General features: G+C 45.6%; 1 protein-coding gene across 1 annotated transcript in view; it reads right to left on the bottom strand.

The window, feature by feature from the left end:
• eea1 (early endosome antigen 1) overlaps nt 1–15,082 on the bottom strand; it is a 273,538-nt gene that overhangs the window by 38,593 nt on the left and 219,863 nt on the right. The window contains exons 18-23 of the mRNA XM_035426231.1: nt 14,194–14,349; nt 13,640–13,779; nt 12,911–13,187; nt 12,594–12,692; nt 12,070–12,264; nt 9,590–9,611 (exon numbers count right to left, since the gene is read on the bottom strand). Coding sequence (XP_035282122.1) covers nt 9,590–9,611; nt 12,070–12,264; nt 12,594–12,692; nt 12,911–13,187; nt 13,640–13,779; nt 14,194–14,349 — 889 coding nt within the window. The remainder of the gene's footprint in view (nt 1–9,589; nt 9,612–12,069; nt 12,265–12,593; nt 12,693–12,910; nt 13,188–13,639; nt 13,780–14,193; nt 14,350–15,082) is intronic.

Genomic DNA, 15,082 nt, shown 5'->3' on the forward strand with positions numbered 1-15,082 from the left:
CTTTAACCAGAAAGTCATTCAGAAATTTGCAGGCCAGAAGGAAAGGGGGGCAAAATTTATGTTCAAGTAGTGCTACTGGCCAGTGTTTAGGCAACATTACAGTGTGTTGTGTTCAGTTTTTTTTTTTTTGCTGAGCTCTGAAGTGCTGCTTCAGTTTGTTTGCCCCCCCCCCAAAACTGCGCCCCCCAAAATTTTTATCACCAGCCGCCACTACTCAGGACGCTGGCCACTTGGGGCTTACGCCAACAAGTTAAATAGTTACTTTGTTTGAGTTTTACTAGAGAGGAGGTTACTAATAATATTACTAATAGACTGGAAGGCATATTCAGTACTCACGTCTTGGCAGATACTGATAAAGAGGATAAAGAAGTAATGGATTATTTTTACATAAACTAAAGACAAATAAGGCAGCAGGCCCTGATGGTATATACCCTAGGGTACTCAAAAAGTTAGGTGAGATCGTCTTTGTACCACTGGCAGGTATCTTTAGACACTGGAGAAATACCAGAGGACTGGAATAGGTAATATAGGTAATATAATAAATGCTGATCTACTTTCTCCGTTCACAGTTTTCAATGAACTCTGATTCACGTCTGATTTGATTTCTATAGCACAGACAACTTGCTCACAAATCATGACATAAAACCTAAGCTAGCTAGGCTACATACTAGGGGTGTGCAGAGACGTCATTATCTGTATCTGTATCTGTATCTGTTCAACCAACAAAATTATCTGTGGGCGTGGTTTATACCGGAAGTCACGTTAAATCAGGCAAATGTTGTATTTTCTAACCTAATATTCATTGGCAATGCAATGGCATATAATTAATTATGACATATATTTCCACATCCTCATACTGTACTTTTCATCTCTCTTTCTTTTTTTTTTTTAACTAAACTAAGTTTTATGAACTGTCTGAACCCCAGCATCCCACACCCCCTTTAACTGGGGTCCATTGAACAATCATAAACAGAAAAAAATGTTTTATAAATCGAAAGATTCGGTTTTGCATTGGAAATAGAAACTATTTACAGTAAAGATATATCTCGCTACTGGCTGGTCTGCCAGCATCCGCCATCAGACCCCTGCAGCTCATCCAGAATGCTGCAGCGCGTCTGGTCTACAACCTCCCCAGACATTCCCATGTCACCCCCCTGCTCACTGACCTCCACTGGCTGCCTGTTATGGCTCGCATCAAATTTAAGTCCTTGGTGCTTGCATACCAGGCAGCTAAGGGGTCAGCACCAGGGTACATTCAGAGGATCATCAGACCCTACACACCAGCCAGACCTCTCCGTTCTGCCACCTCTGGACACTTGGCACCTCCCCCTCTTCGCGTCTGCACTTCCCGCTCCCGTCTGCTGTCTGTCCTGGCCCCTCGCTGGTGGAATGACCTCCCCGTGATGGTCAGAACAGCAGAGAATCTCACTACTTTCAATGCAGACTGAAGACTCATCTCTTCAGGCTGCACCTCTCCCCACCCCTCCCTAGCCTATAGTTCAGCTCACTGTACCTAGCTAGGATAATTTGATTATGTTAGTGTATCTGGCAGGATTGTTTTTGTATGATTAGGTGTGATTCCAGTGCTAGTTTGTACTTGGTAGGATTCTTGCTTGCTGAACAAGCTTACTCTACAGGGTTGGAGTCCTGATCGATGTGGTCACTTCTGGCACTACGATCCTTACTTCACTCTAGTGTTTCTTTTGCGCCTCTACATCATGAAACCTATGCACTTGTTGTACGTCGCTCTGGATAAGAGCGTCTGCTAAATGCCTATAATGTAAATGTAATGTAATATATAGAAACATATCCTTCAGTTGAAGGGAATAATCTTAAATTTCAATGATGCTGCGTTCGCGTTTCTTGATGTGTTAACGTTACTGCAGTTCGTTAGGGAAACGTGAATTACTACTTTACAACAGTATATAACAGTAATAGCCTACATGAACTTTTTTTGCCTGTTTTATTTTTATTTATTTATTTATTTTCCCTACTGAACTAAGTTTGGATAGACTGCAAAACATCTGATGTCCTCATATTTTCCCTTGGTGGCAAAGTCTGTTACCATGAATGGATTTTGTGTTCTTTATAGCCAAGACCTATGACTGATACATACAGCATGTTACATCTTAAACGGATGAATATTGACTGAAATACAAGGTAAAACGTCGGTTTTTTCAATATTTCGACTCGGTTTTTTAATGGAGGAAATTAACACATACAGCTAAAAACTACAGGTTCTAAGCTTGATTTTGATGTATAGGTTGCGGGGGTTTGAAAGAAAACCAGCTGCCACACCAGGCTTGTGTCTCGCTAGCTCCTGCACCTCCTCCTCGATGCGAGAGTTTGCCTGAGTGATAGCATATGTATGTGTGTGTGTATATATATGCATATGTGTGTGTATGTATATGTATGTGTATATGTGTGTGTATGTGTATCAGAGGTGGGTAGTAACGCATTATATTTACTCTATTTACTATATTTACATTTACTTAAGTAACTTTTTGAATAAACTGTACTTGTAAGAGTAGTTTTAATGCAATATACTTTTCACTTTTACTCGAGTATATTTGCGAAGAAAAAATGTTACTTTTACTCCGTTATATTCGGCTACATTCCGCTCGTTACTTTTATTTTTTACCCATTTTTTATTCAATGCACGTTCTGTTTGTTTCATTCTCTCAGAGAGACTTCAGCCAAAGAGGCTGACTGGTCTTTGCTTTGGCTCTGTCACAGCCCCAAATACTCCGTTTCACCAATCAAACGTAGCCAGTCACAGCACACAGAAGGATGAGTGGGCGACAACAATGGCTGAAACAACGGCGGGTGATTCGTAGGAGGCAGAACACCCCTGGCCTCACGTTCAAACTATGGCTGTGTCCCAAACCGCATACTTCCATGCTCCGAGTGCGCATAGCGAGCATGCCTCCATCTTGGAGTGCGAGTCCAAACCAAAGTTCGGTAGTGCGGAGCACGGATAAAGTACCCGGATGCGCACTCCATTTGATCAAAATTTGAAGTGTGCATCCGTGCATGCTCCGGCTGGGAAAAATCCCATAATTCCTTTTGCGAAAACGGTCAAAAACAACGGTAATGGCGGATGACAGTCTAGTGTAGGCTACTCTCTCGAATTGGAAACTGAAATCATGTCACAGGAAAATGGTACACAGGAGTTGGTATATAAATAAAGTGGTACAGTGTTAATGAATAACGCAATATGCAAAGTATCAGTTGTTTTTTTTAGTTTAAAGATATGTACTTTTACGAGCTATATTGAATGCTAATCGTCGGGTCCCGTTTTGAATTATAAACTGCCGTTTTATCCTCGCCACTGCCCATCTTTTCATTTAATTTGAAATACACCCCTTGCCTATGGAGTAGCCACCACAAACATGACCGGCTCCATAAATGTTGCCTAACTGAGTACCCAGCGCGAAAGTATACAGCGCGAAAATAATGAAAAAACAGACACGACTGTTTACAATTAAATGGCAACTTTATTATGGGGTTGACAGTACACTGAAAGCTATCCAAACTGCAATTAATATTTTCCAAGCTATCGTTGCCTTCCACTGCTCTTCTGACAGCAAAAAGGAGAATTCAATTGAAGTGGCTAGCTCGCAAAAAATTGTTGATATTAGCCTACTGGTTAGTCTAGATCATAATATTTCAGTAGCCTACTACTTCAGTGTGAGCATCTATCGACCGGGTTCGTTCGGTAGACAGAAAAACATCTGATTTTCAACTGTAGTCTATATAAAATAGGCGAAATATAAGTAACAAACTGTACCTAGTTATGTAGAAAAAAACGTCCTTGTTATCCTCCGGAGGTAATTTTTTCAGTACTTTCGCGATTTTTTTCTGTGCCGGGAAATATGTCAGAGGTCGCCCAGTGCTAGCTTTAGTTGCTACGGGGACGGTATCGACCACTGCATAGAGATTAATGGAACTTGTCTTTACTTGAGATCATATTGTAGAAGTGTCCCGTCTTGTGTATTTCAGGTTAATATGAAAAAGGCTGGTCCCTACTAGCATTTCTAGCGATCCGCTACATATTCACAATTGTAACCCAAGTAGCAGGGAGCAAAATAGCCATTAAGAAGAAGCGACATTTGCACTACTTAATGGTCGTGATTAAGGAATTAATTAGTATATCAATATAACTAAAATGTATATGTATTAAGTTGGATTTTTTCCCATTTAGACAGTTATGTGTAATTTTTACAAGACTTGCATTTAAATAGGTAAATGCATTTAAAGGTCCAGTCCGCTTGAATAAATATGAAATAAATGCGGTAGCATTTCAGATGGTCGATAATATGGCCTCTCACTCTCACGCTATTCCCCTCTGGTTTATTACCGGAATGTTACCGATAGTTACGGCAAAGGTTAAAAGTTATGGGTCAGATGTCGTCACGAAGTGCATCCCACTCATTTAACTGTTTCTCCGTGCTACTGCACTTCCATGGTTCGGAGTGCGTAGTCCCAAGCATTGCCTGGAGTGCGTATTCCGGAGCACGGTAGTGTGGAGCATGGAAGTCTGCGGTTTGGGACACAGCTATTGTCTTACTTACAGACTACCAAAAACAGTAGTTACATTATGCGCTGCATTCTTTGTCTGCCTAGAAATGTGGACATTTCAGCCTACAAGAACTCAACTTTGAACTTGAGAAAATATGTGGCGGTAAGTTGTAGGTTAGTTTTGGCTGTGGATAGCTAACTATTTGACTGAGTGGTCATTTATTGTCTTGGACAATCCGTTTGTGAAATATACGCGCATTTGTGATGCCTTGGTACCTTCCAAAATAGCTGTGCCTAATACCACACGCCTTGTTTACGGCGTTGTCGCCCTTTTTAGTACAGTCTGGCTTGATTTACAATTCATTTATTCAGTAGATGAGAGTATAAGCTTTCTAACGATGTATAACATGTCTAATTTTGCTTTTGGAATAGCGTTTTTTAGGTCAGCGTAACCGAAATTTTTTTTATCATCGCATTCACTTATGCATTCACTCACGAAACGTGGTCAACTATTATTCGTAAGTTCTTGGGAAATACTATTATTATTGAGGACTTCTGGGCATAGCTGAGCTATATGTTTGCTGATAGACCTAGCTGACATCGTTTTCTGGAGTAAAACAGAAGCGGATTGAACTGTATTGTTGATTTACTGTCTCTGTCTCCATCTACTGAACACAGATAAGATTTCACCATTGCTATGTAAGTAGGCTATTACTGTTCAAAATACTTCGGTTATATACGTTATTTTTTAAATTGAGTGTGTTTAATGTGGTATTAATGTGGATATTTCACACTGTAATGTAAGCATTAGTTAGTAGTGTAATAGTTTTTGTGAAGCATGCAACAGTCATGACGTGAGCGCTGGAACATTGCATAGCATTGCATTGCATACATAAAGTTTGTTTACGCTAAACCGGAAGTTCTGCACATATTCCGTGCAAGGCATCATGGGACTTTGGAATATTGTGGATAAGTGCATCATAAGGTACAATAATGGTGCGACAAAGCATTAGGTTTTCCACATATAAAGTTTCTGTTTGAATTTGAGCAGGCTCCTCTTTGTTGTGATGATGAGTCTATTTTAATGGATAAATCCCCTGTAGCCTCATTGATATTTTTTCTGTCAACGGAGGGTTCACACCAACAAACTGATGAGGTATACAGACTTAATAGAGTACAACAGAAAGCGAAAATCCTCCTCTTCTGACGAACCTCCTGTGTATTGTTTTATTTAAAGGGATATGATTTAGGCCATATTTGAATTTGCACATGGCTATTTTATATTTTGTTTATTTCTATTGGACAAGCATTTACAATTTTATATTTTGGACATTTGGATTTTTACGTTCATCTTGCTCTGCTTATTTCAACATTAAATCAGATTATATGAAGTAACTCAGTACTTGAGTAGTCTTTTCACAAGATACTTTCTTACTCTTACTCAAGTAATTATTTGGATGACTACTTTTACTTCTACTTGAGTCATTTTGAGTAACAATACTTTTACTTAAGTACAGTTTTTGGCTACTCTACCCACCTCTGATGTGTATGTATGTATGTACGTATATGTATGTGTATATATATATATTTAGACACATAAAATCACACTGACCCTGGGAACAAGGGGCCAGTGTGCGGAGTATGTGAGAGGGAGAATGAGAGAAGAGGATGAAGGAGAGTCTGTGAGAGGGGTGTGTGTGCTGCAGAGTCTGTGAGAGGGAGAATGAGAGAGGAGGGTGAGGGAGAGTCTGTGAGAGGGGTGTGTGTGCTGCAGAGTCTGTGAGAGGGAGAATGAAAGGGGAGGGTGAGGGAGCGTCTGTGAGAGGGGTGTGTGTGCTGCAGAGTCTGTGAGAGGGAGAATGAGAGAGGAGGGTGAGGGAGAGTCTGTGAGAGGGGTGTGTGTGCTGCAGAGTCTGTGAGAGGGAGAATGAGAGGGGAGGGTGAGGGAGAGTCTGTGAGAGGGAGAATGAGAGAGGAGGGTGAGGGAGAGTGTGAGAGGGAGAATGAGAGAGGAGGGTGAGGGAGAGTCTGTGAGAGGGGTGTGTGTGCTGCAGAGTCTGTGAGAGGGAGAATGAGAGAGGAGGGTGAGGGAGAGTCTGTGAGAGGGGTGTGTGTGCTGCAGAGTCTGTGAGAGGGAGAATGAAAGGGGAGGGCGAGGGAGCGTCTGTGAGAGGGGTGTGTGTGCTGCAGAGTCTGTGAGAGGGAGAATGAGAGAGGAGGGTGAGGGAGAGTCTGTGAGAGGGGTGTGTGTGCTGCAGAGTCTGTGAGAGGGAGAATGAGAGAGGAGGGTGAGGGAGAGTCTGTGAGAGAGAGAATGAGAGAGGAGGGTGAGGGAGAGTCTGTGAGAAGGGGGGTGTGTGCTGCAGAGTCTGTGAGAGGGGTGTGTGTGCTGCAGAGTCTGTGAGAGGGGTGTGTGTGCTGCAGAGTCTGTGAGAGGGAGAATGAGAGAGGAGGGTGAGGGAGAGTCTGTGAGAGAGAGAATGAGAGAGGAGGGTGAGGGAGAGTCTGTGAGAAGGGGGGTGTGTGCTGCAGAGTCTGTGAGAGGGGTGTGTGTGCTGCAGAGTCTGTGAGAGGGGTGTGTGTGCTGCAGAGTCTGTGAGAGGGAGAATGAGAGAGGAGGGTGATGCACTCCCCACCAACACACAAGGCTGGCAACCTCCTAGACCTGGTCATCCTGAGGAATTGCTCCTCCTCCGATCCCACAGGAACCCCTCTGCACCAGTCCGACCACCACTTCATTTCCTTCTCCCTCCCTCTTGCTCCCCTCCCTCCCTCCCCTCCATCCACTCCTACTGTCATGGTCCGCCGTAACCTACGCTCCCTCTCTCCCTCCTCTCTCGCTTCTAGTGTCACTGCTTCACACCCCCTCACAGGGTTCACACCAACAAACTGATGAGGTATACAGACTTAATAGAGTACAACAGAAAGCGAAAATCCTCCTCTTCTGACGAACCTCCTGTGTATTGTTTTATTTAAAGGGATATGATTTAGGCCATATTTGAATTTGCACATGGCTATTTTATATTTTGTTTATTTCTATTGGACAAGCATTTACAATTTTATATTTTGGACATTTGGATTTTTACGTTCATCTTGCTCTGCTTATTTCAACATTAAATCAGATTATATGAAGTAACTCAGTACTTGAGTAGTCTTTTCACAAGATACTTTCTTACTCTTACTCAAGTAATTATTTGGATGACTACTTTTACTTCTACTTGAGTCATTTTGAGTAACAATACTTTTACTTAAGTACAGTTTTTGGCTACTCTACCCACCTCTGATGTGTATGTATGTATGTACGTATATGTATGTGTATATATATATATTTAGACACATAAAATCACACTGACCCTGGGAACAAGGGGCCAGTGTGCGGAGTATGTGAGAGGGAGAATGAGAGAAGAGGATGAAGGAGAGTCTGTGAGAGGGGTGTGTGTGCTGCAGAGTCTGTGAGAGGGAGAATGAGAGAGGAGGGTGAGGGAGAGTCTGTGAGAGGGGTGTGTGTGCTGCAGAGTCTGTGAGAGGGAGAATGAAAGGGGAGGGTGAGGGAGCGTCTGTGAGAGGGGTGTGTGTGCTGCAGAGTCTGTGAGAGGGAGAATGAGAGAGGAGGGTGAGGGAAAGTCTGTGAGAGGGGTGTGTGTGCTGCAGAGTCTGTGAGAGGGAGAATGAGAGGGGAGGGTGAGGGAGAGTCTGTGAGAGGGAGAATGAGAGAGGAGGGTGAGGGAGAGTGTGAGAGGGAGAATGAGAGAGGAGGGTGAGGGAGAGTCTGTGAGAGGGGTGTGTGTGCTGCAGAGTCTGTGAGAGGGAGAATGAGAGAGGAGGGTGAGGGAGAGTCTGTGAGAGGGGTGTGTGTGCTGCAGAGTCTGTGAGAGGGAGAATGAAAGGGGAGGGCGAGGGAGCGTCTGTGAGAGGGGTGTGTGTGCTGCAGAGTCTGTGAGAGGGAGAATGAGAGAGGAGGGTGAGGGAGAGTCTGTGAGAGGGGTGTGTGTGCTGCAGAGTCTGTGAGAGGGAGAATGAGAGAGGAGGGTGAGGGAGAGTCTGTGAGAGAGAGAATGAGAGAGGAGGGTGAGGGAGAGTCTGTGAGAAGGGGGGTGTGTGCTGCAGAGTCTGTGAGAGGGGTGTGTGTGCTGCAGAGTCTGTGAGAGGGGTGTGTGTGCTGCAGAGTCTGTGAGAGGGAGAATGAGAGAGGAGGGTGAGGGAGAGTCTGTGAGAGAGAGAATGAGAGAGGAGGGTGAGGGAGAGTCTGTGAGAAGGGGGGTGTGTGCTGCAGAGTCTGTGAGAGGGGTGTGTGTGCTGCAGAGTCTGTGAGAGGGGTGTGTGTGCTGCAGAGTCTGTGAGAGGGAGAATGAGAGAGGAGGGTGATGCACTCCCCACCAACACACAAGGCTGGCAACCTCCTAGACCTGGTCATCCTGAGGAATTGCTCCTCCTCCGATCCCACAGGAACCCCTCTGCACCAGTCCGACCACCACTTCATTTCCTTCTCCCTCCCTCTTGCTCCCCTCCCTCCCTCCCCTCCATCCACTCCTACTGTCATGGTCCGCCGTAACCTACGCTCCCTCTCTCCCTCCTCTCTCGCTTCTAGTGTCACTGCTTCACTCCCCCCTCTTGAATCCTTCTCCAACCTTCCCACTGACTCTGCATCCTCCGCTCTGTCTTCCTCGCTCTCCTCAGCACTTGACACTCTCTGTCCTCTAGTCTCCAGGCCGGCACGCTCGTCCCCTCCCAGTCCGTGGATGTCTGACCCCCACGAACCAACCGGGCCAGCCTACGTGCAGTGGAGAGGAAGTGGAGGAAATCCATAGCTCAGTCTGACCTGTCTGCCTACCAGTCTCTGCTAGCTACATTTTCTACTGCTGTAACCTCTGCTAAAATTAATTATCAAACAAAAATTCATAAATCTGCCTCTAACCCTCATCAACTGTTCTCCATTTTCTCTTCTCTCCTCAGCACTCCTCCTACCCCACCTCAGTCCTCCCTCCCTGCAGATGACTTCGCGGCTTTCTTCGATGAGAAGATTACAGACATCCGCAGCTCCTTCACATCCACCGCCACCCTTCCCCACTCCCCCCTCTCTTTTCCCTCCCCTTGTTTCTCCACTTTCTCTCCCCTCACTGACTCTGATGTTTCCCAGCTCCTACTCTCCCACCGCCCTACCACCTGTGCTCTTGACCCTATCCCTTCCTCTCTCCTCCAGACTATCACACCTGACATCCTCCCGTTTGTCACCTCCCTTGTGAACTCCTCCTTGTCTTCTGGATGTTTCCCCTCTTCCTTCAAGCTGGCCCACATCACCCCACTGCTGAAAAAGCCCACTCTGGATCCCTCCATCATCCAGAACTACCATCCTGTTTCCCTTCTCCCTTTTTTATCCAAAACAATTGAACGAGCTGCTTCTAACTAACTCTCCTCTTTTCTCTTGCTGAACAACCTCCTAGACCCCTACCAGTCCGGCTTCAGACCTGGCCACTCAACAGAGACTGCACTCCTCTCGGTCAGTGAGTCGCTTCACGCCGCACAAGCAGCCTCCCATTCGTCTGTCCTGATCCTCCTAGACCTTTCTGCTGCCTTCGACACAGTCGACCACCCCATCCTCCTGTCCTCCCTGGCAGCTATGGGGATCCGTGGCACAGCACTAGACTGGATCGAGTCCTACCTCTCCGGTCACTCCTTTCAAGTCGACTGGGCTGGTGCAATATCGGCACCTCGCCCCCTTGCCACAGGAGTTCCCCAGGGCTCAGTCCTTGGTCCCCTCCTATTCTTCCTGTACACCCAATCTCTTGGTCCTGTAATCTCTGCCCATGGTTTGTCCTATCATTGTTATGCCGATGACACCCAACTCTTTCTCTCCTTCCCCCCCTCTGACACACAGGTCTCCGCTCGCATCTCTGCTTGCCTGAGGGACATCCAGAGCTGGATGGATAACCACCATCTTAAGCTGAACCCAGGTAAGACAGAGATGATCTTCATCCCTGCTCCATCCTCTAACCTCCTTGACTTTTCCATTTCCCTAGGGGACACCGTGGTGTCATCATCACCCACCGCAAAAAACCTCAGAGTGATGATGGACAACAGACTGTCCCTCTCCCAGAACATCACGGCGGTGAGTTGAACGTGCAGGTTCTTCCTGTACAACATCCGGAGAATCCGCCCCTTCCTCACCACCTACGCAACCCAGCTCCTGGTTCAAGCGATGGTCCTGTCCCGCCTGGACTACTGCAACTCGCTGCTGGCTAGTCTGCCAGCATCCACCATCAGACCCCTGCAGCTCATCCAGAATGCTGCAGCGCGTCTGGTCTACAACCTTCCCAGACATTCCCATGTCACCCCCCTGCTCACTGACCTCCACTGGCTGCCTGTTATGGCTCGCATCAAATTTAAGACTTTGGTGCTTGCATACCAGGCAGCTAAGGGGTCAGCACCAGGATACATCCAGAGGATCATCAGACCCTACACACCAGCCAGACCTCTCCGTTCTGCCACCTGGACGCTTGGCACCTCCCCCTCTTCGTGTCTTTACTTCCCGCTCACGTCTGCTGTCTGTCCTGGCCCCTCGCTGGTGGAATGACCTCCCCGTGGCGGTCAGAACAGCAGAGAATCTGACTACCTTCAAACGCAGACTAAAGACTCATCTCTTCAGGCTGCACCTCTCCCCACCCCTCCCTAGCCTATAATTTAGCTCAATGTACCTAGTTAGGCTAATACGATTACGTTAGTTTTTATTTGGCAGGATTGTTTTTGTCTGATTCTGATTAGGCAAATGTGATTTCAGTGCTAGATTGCACTTGGCAGGATTGTTTGTTTGTTTGCTGAACAGGTTACCCTACAGGGTTGGAGTCCTGATCTATGTGGTCACTTCTGCCACTACGATCTTTACTTCACTCTAGTGTGTTTCTTTTGCACCTCTGCACCTTGAACTGATGCACTTGTTGTACGTCACTCTGGATAAGAGCGTCTGCTAAATGCCTGTAATGTAATGTAATGAGAGTCTGTGAGAGGGAGAATGAGAGAGGAAGGTGAGGGAGAGTCTGTGAGAGGGAGAATGAGAGAGGAGGGTGAGGGGAGTCTGTGAGGGGGGGGGTGTGTGCTGCAGAGTCTGAGAGGGAGAGAGAGAGCGGCGGGGGGAAGAGGGAGGTTGGCCGTGGGGGCAGGGCATGTCAGTCAATCATAACTGAACTATACATTTTGACGGGTGCTATAGGATATATTTTTCGAGGGCCCATAATAGATGTGTAGCCTTTTCCACACATGTACACTTCGTTCTTCTTGTCAAGGTTTTCACTTTGTTTGTATGCATCAACATCTTTTTTGCACTGCAAATATCCTGCACATAAGCTGGGTCTGCATCTTGCAAACAAACATTGGTTACAGAAATTCCTTGACTCACTGATGCTTATTTTACTCCATCCATTCACATCCTCAGAGTAAGAGTAAATGTGAGGGTATCAGTAAGATCACAATCATGGCAACTGCATGCCAGTGTTTCCCACACATAGGTTCACCTGTAAAGGCGAGTGCATATGTAAAAACCATGCATTTTCTTGCCTTCTTAGCATTCAGGGACTGCAGGCCGGTCAGCTGACCCTCCAGTTTCTTGACTTCCTGACCAAAAGATCCCTGGGCTGCCTTCATCTTGTCCTGCAGCTGCTGCATTTCCTTTTCCTTCTCCTTTAGCACTTCCTGTGTCTGTGCCAGATGTGCAGTCAGGGCAGTCAGTTGTGATTCCAGACCCTTCTCTGCCTGCAGGAGGAGGTTATGCGATTAAGGGCTTTGAGTGCTTTAATGATTATGGTTGCTGATATTTAACTGAGAGAAAGTCAGCAATACACCACGCAGTCCATTCTGTGCATTCATGCAAAAAGCAGGACTGATCATAAAAACGGTTGGGTATACTGCAGTAAACCTCTAAAACCTGTTCAAGAACATGAACAGGCTTTAGAGGTACAGGGTGGTTGGCATATAAGGCCTCTTTAAAAATTGCAGTCGGTTGTGTCACCATGAACCTGAGGAACCAAATTTAAACACCTTTCTCAATTTCTCCTTGATGTCAGCCCTTTGGCCTCACTCACCTCCTCCATCTTCTGCAGTTGGCTTTTGACTTCTGCCAATTCCTTGCCTGAAACCTCTGACATCTTATGCAGCTGTTGTTTGGCCTGTTGGAGAGCCTTCTGCAGGGGATCACAAAACAGATGGATCATATGGTGCTTTCTGAATTGACTTTCCAATCTCCCTCTGATGCACTACTAAACTGCAAAACAACTTTGAGAAATCCCCCAACATACTGTTATAACATCCACCAATAAGAGAACAGCAACATAGATTAACATTAGCCCATGATTAGCCCATCAGCGTGAGCAGCAGATTCTGCGATGTGTTTATATCGCACCTTCTCCTCCAGAGTGGTTTTACTGTTCTTCCTCTCCTCGTCCAGTTGAATGTGGCTTTTCTTCAGATCTTCCTGCACAGACTTCAGCTCCTGAGTCAATACCTCCTTCTCTTGCCGGACCTTCTCCAGCTCCGCCTGCTGCACTAAACCCTTATTTGCCAGGCTGTCTAGCCTCTGCTGCAAGTAAGCCTTATCTTTCTCTTGCTGCTGCAGCTGCTTTTGAATATCCACTAGATGGGCACTCTGCTTCTTCAGGTCCTTTTGTAGTCTGACAGACCTGAACGAGCATAACAGGACACAAAGTACAGTGGCAGAAAATAAAGAACAGTAACAGGGTACTACGTATTTGTAGAGAATACTGCAAAGTAAATAGGCACTGAATACAGTAACAAAATTTAGGACAGTTGCCGTGCATAGTGACAGAAAATGCTGGACAGTAATGGGGCACAGAAAGAGGGCATATAGCTGAGTGACAGGAAGGAGGACAAGTAAATATGATTTGGACACATGCACTCAATGGATGGTTAAGGCAAGAATTGTGTTCAGAAGGTTGAATTCCTCAATATGACATTAACTGGAAATGCTTCAGTAAATATCCACTTGTAAAATGGCTAATATGCTAAACTTACATGTAGGTAGGCATGTACATTGCCTTGGACGGGCATATCCTCTAAGTAAATAAATAATATACAGTGATGGGACACTGATGGGGGTCTATAGAGGTCTTACCCCTCTTTCTCTGTGCACAACTGGCGGGTCAGCTGGTGCACCTTGGAGTCTGCCTCTGTGCTGCATTTATGGGCGTCCAACAACTCCTGCTGGGCCTGGTCCCGGGATGCCTGCACCTCCTGTACTTCAACCTCTAGCATCTATATAGAAATGTGTGGGGCCCTTTCAGAAACACCTTCAAGATAAAACTCTTCCTCCGTACCATGCCCCAACTGATCTAACACTTTACATCCAAGCAGGCAAGTCTGCACAATGAAACAATATCTTTCAAAGTGTTCTTGCCTACAAATGTAATGCAACTATCCCCAACCTAAGCATACAGTAACCCTCCTTCTAACCCTAAGCCCAACACCCAAATTAATTTGCAAAGACTACATAAACAGACGTCACATGCATAAACCAGATTTGGACAGATCTTCTGTCTAAGACAACTCACAGTCGCAGGGGTCCAAAGGGACAGCAGATTCAATACAACCAAGAATGAACCTTGCTTGAATCAGGAAAATGGACTAAACTGCAACTTTACACAGTTCCTACCTATGATGGCCTCTAACCTTGATCTGGCCCTCCAGTTTTTCAGCCCCCTGTTCCCAAGTCAGTAGTTTGTCCTTGTACTCCTTCAGGCTGATCTCCAGCTGGGCACAGAGGCACTGTTTCTCCTGCAGCTTCCCATTAAGCTCTCCCAGCTGGGTTTGTGTCATCACCAACTCCTTCAAGGACAGACAACATGTTAATCAACTACAGTTGGCAGAGAGTGGTCCTTCAAAAAGCTGCTTTAACCCATTAAGACCGGATGCAACATTTGCGTGTATATCCATTTAAAACACATATTTGCGTGTAAGACCGGGTGCGACGTTTGCATGCTTCTCCCTTTAGAGCCGGATGCGACGTGAGCGCGTTTTAGATGCTGTCATTGCTTTTAAGACACGTGACCGATGAAATGCGTCGTGATTCGCTGAAATACACGTTGGGAAGGTGATTATACATCAATGCAGCGAGAGCGCAGAGTATTTTTTAAACGTGTGCGCCCTCTGGTGGTGAAGAATGGAATCATCCAAGTACTGACACTACAGACAGAAAATGCAGTGTGCCTGAAGTTAAGTGAACACAACAGTGAGCCCGATTCTGTTACAAGAGCGTGAACAAACTGTGATATAGTTATTGCACTACCACTGCCAGTTTGTTTGTTTTATTGAAAATATGGCTGGAAACAACAAGCACATTTGTCAACATTTTCAGTTTTATTGATTTTTTTAAAAATGTTAATGAACATTAGGGCAAAGGCAATAATTTCCAATTAAAGCCAAAGGTTTAAGCTCTCAAATGGTTTTTATTTCATGTTTCTACCTGCTGAGAAATAAAGGTTTTAGTGAACGTTGACAATTCTGTCAAGTGTTTCAGAAAACCCTCAGGTTTTAGGAGGTTGTTTACAACAATGCCTTA

The sequence above is a fragment of the Anguilla anguilla genome, chromosome 7 (genome assembly GCF_013347855.1).
Source record: "Anguilla anguilla isolate fAngAng1 chromosome 7, fAngAng1.pri, whole genome shotgun sequence".
Classification (NCBI taxonomy): Eukaryota; Metazoa; Chordata; class Actinopteri; order Anguilliformes; family Anguillidae; genus Anguilla; species Anguilla anguilla.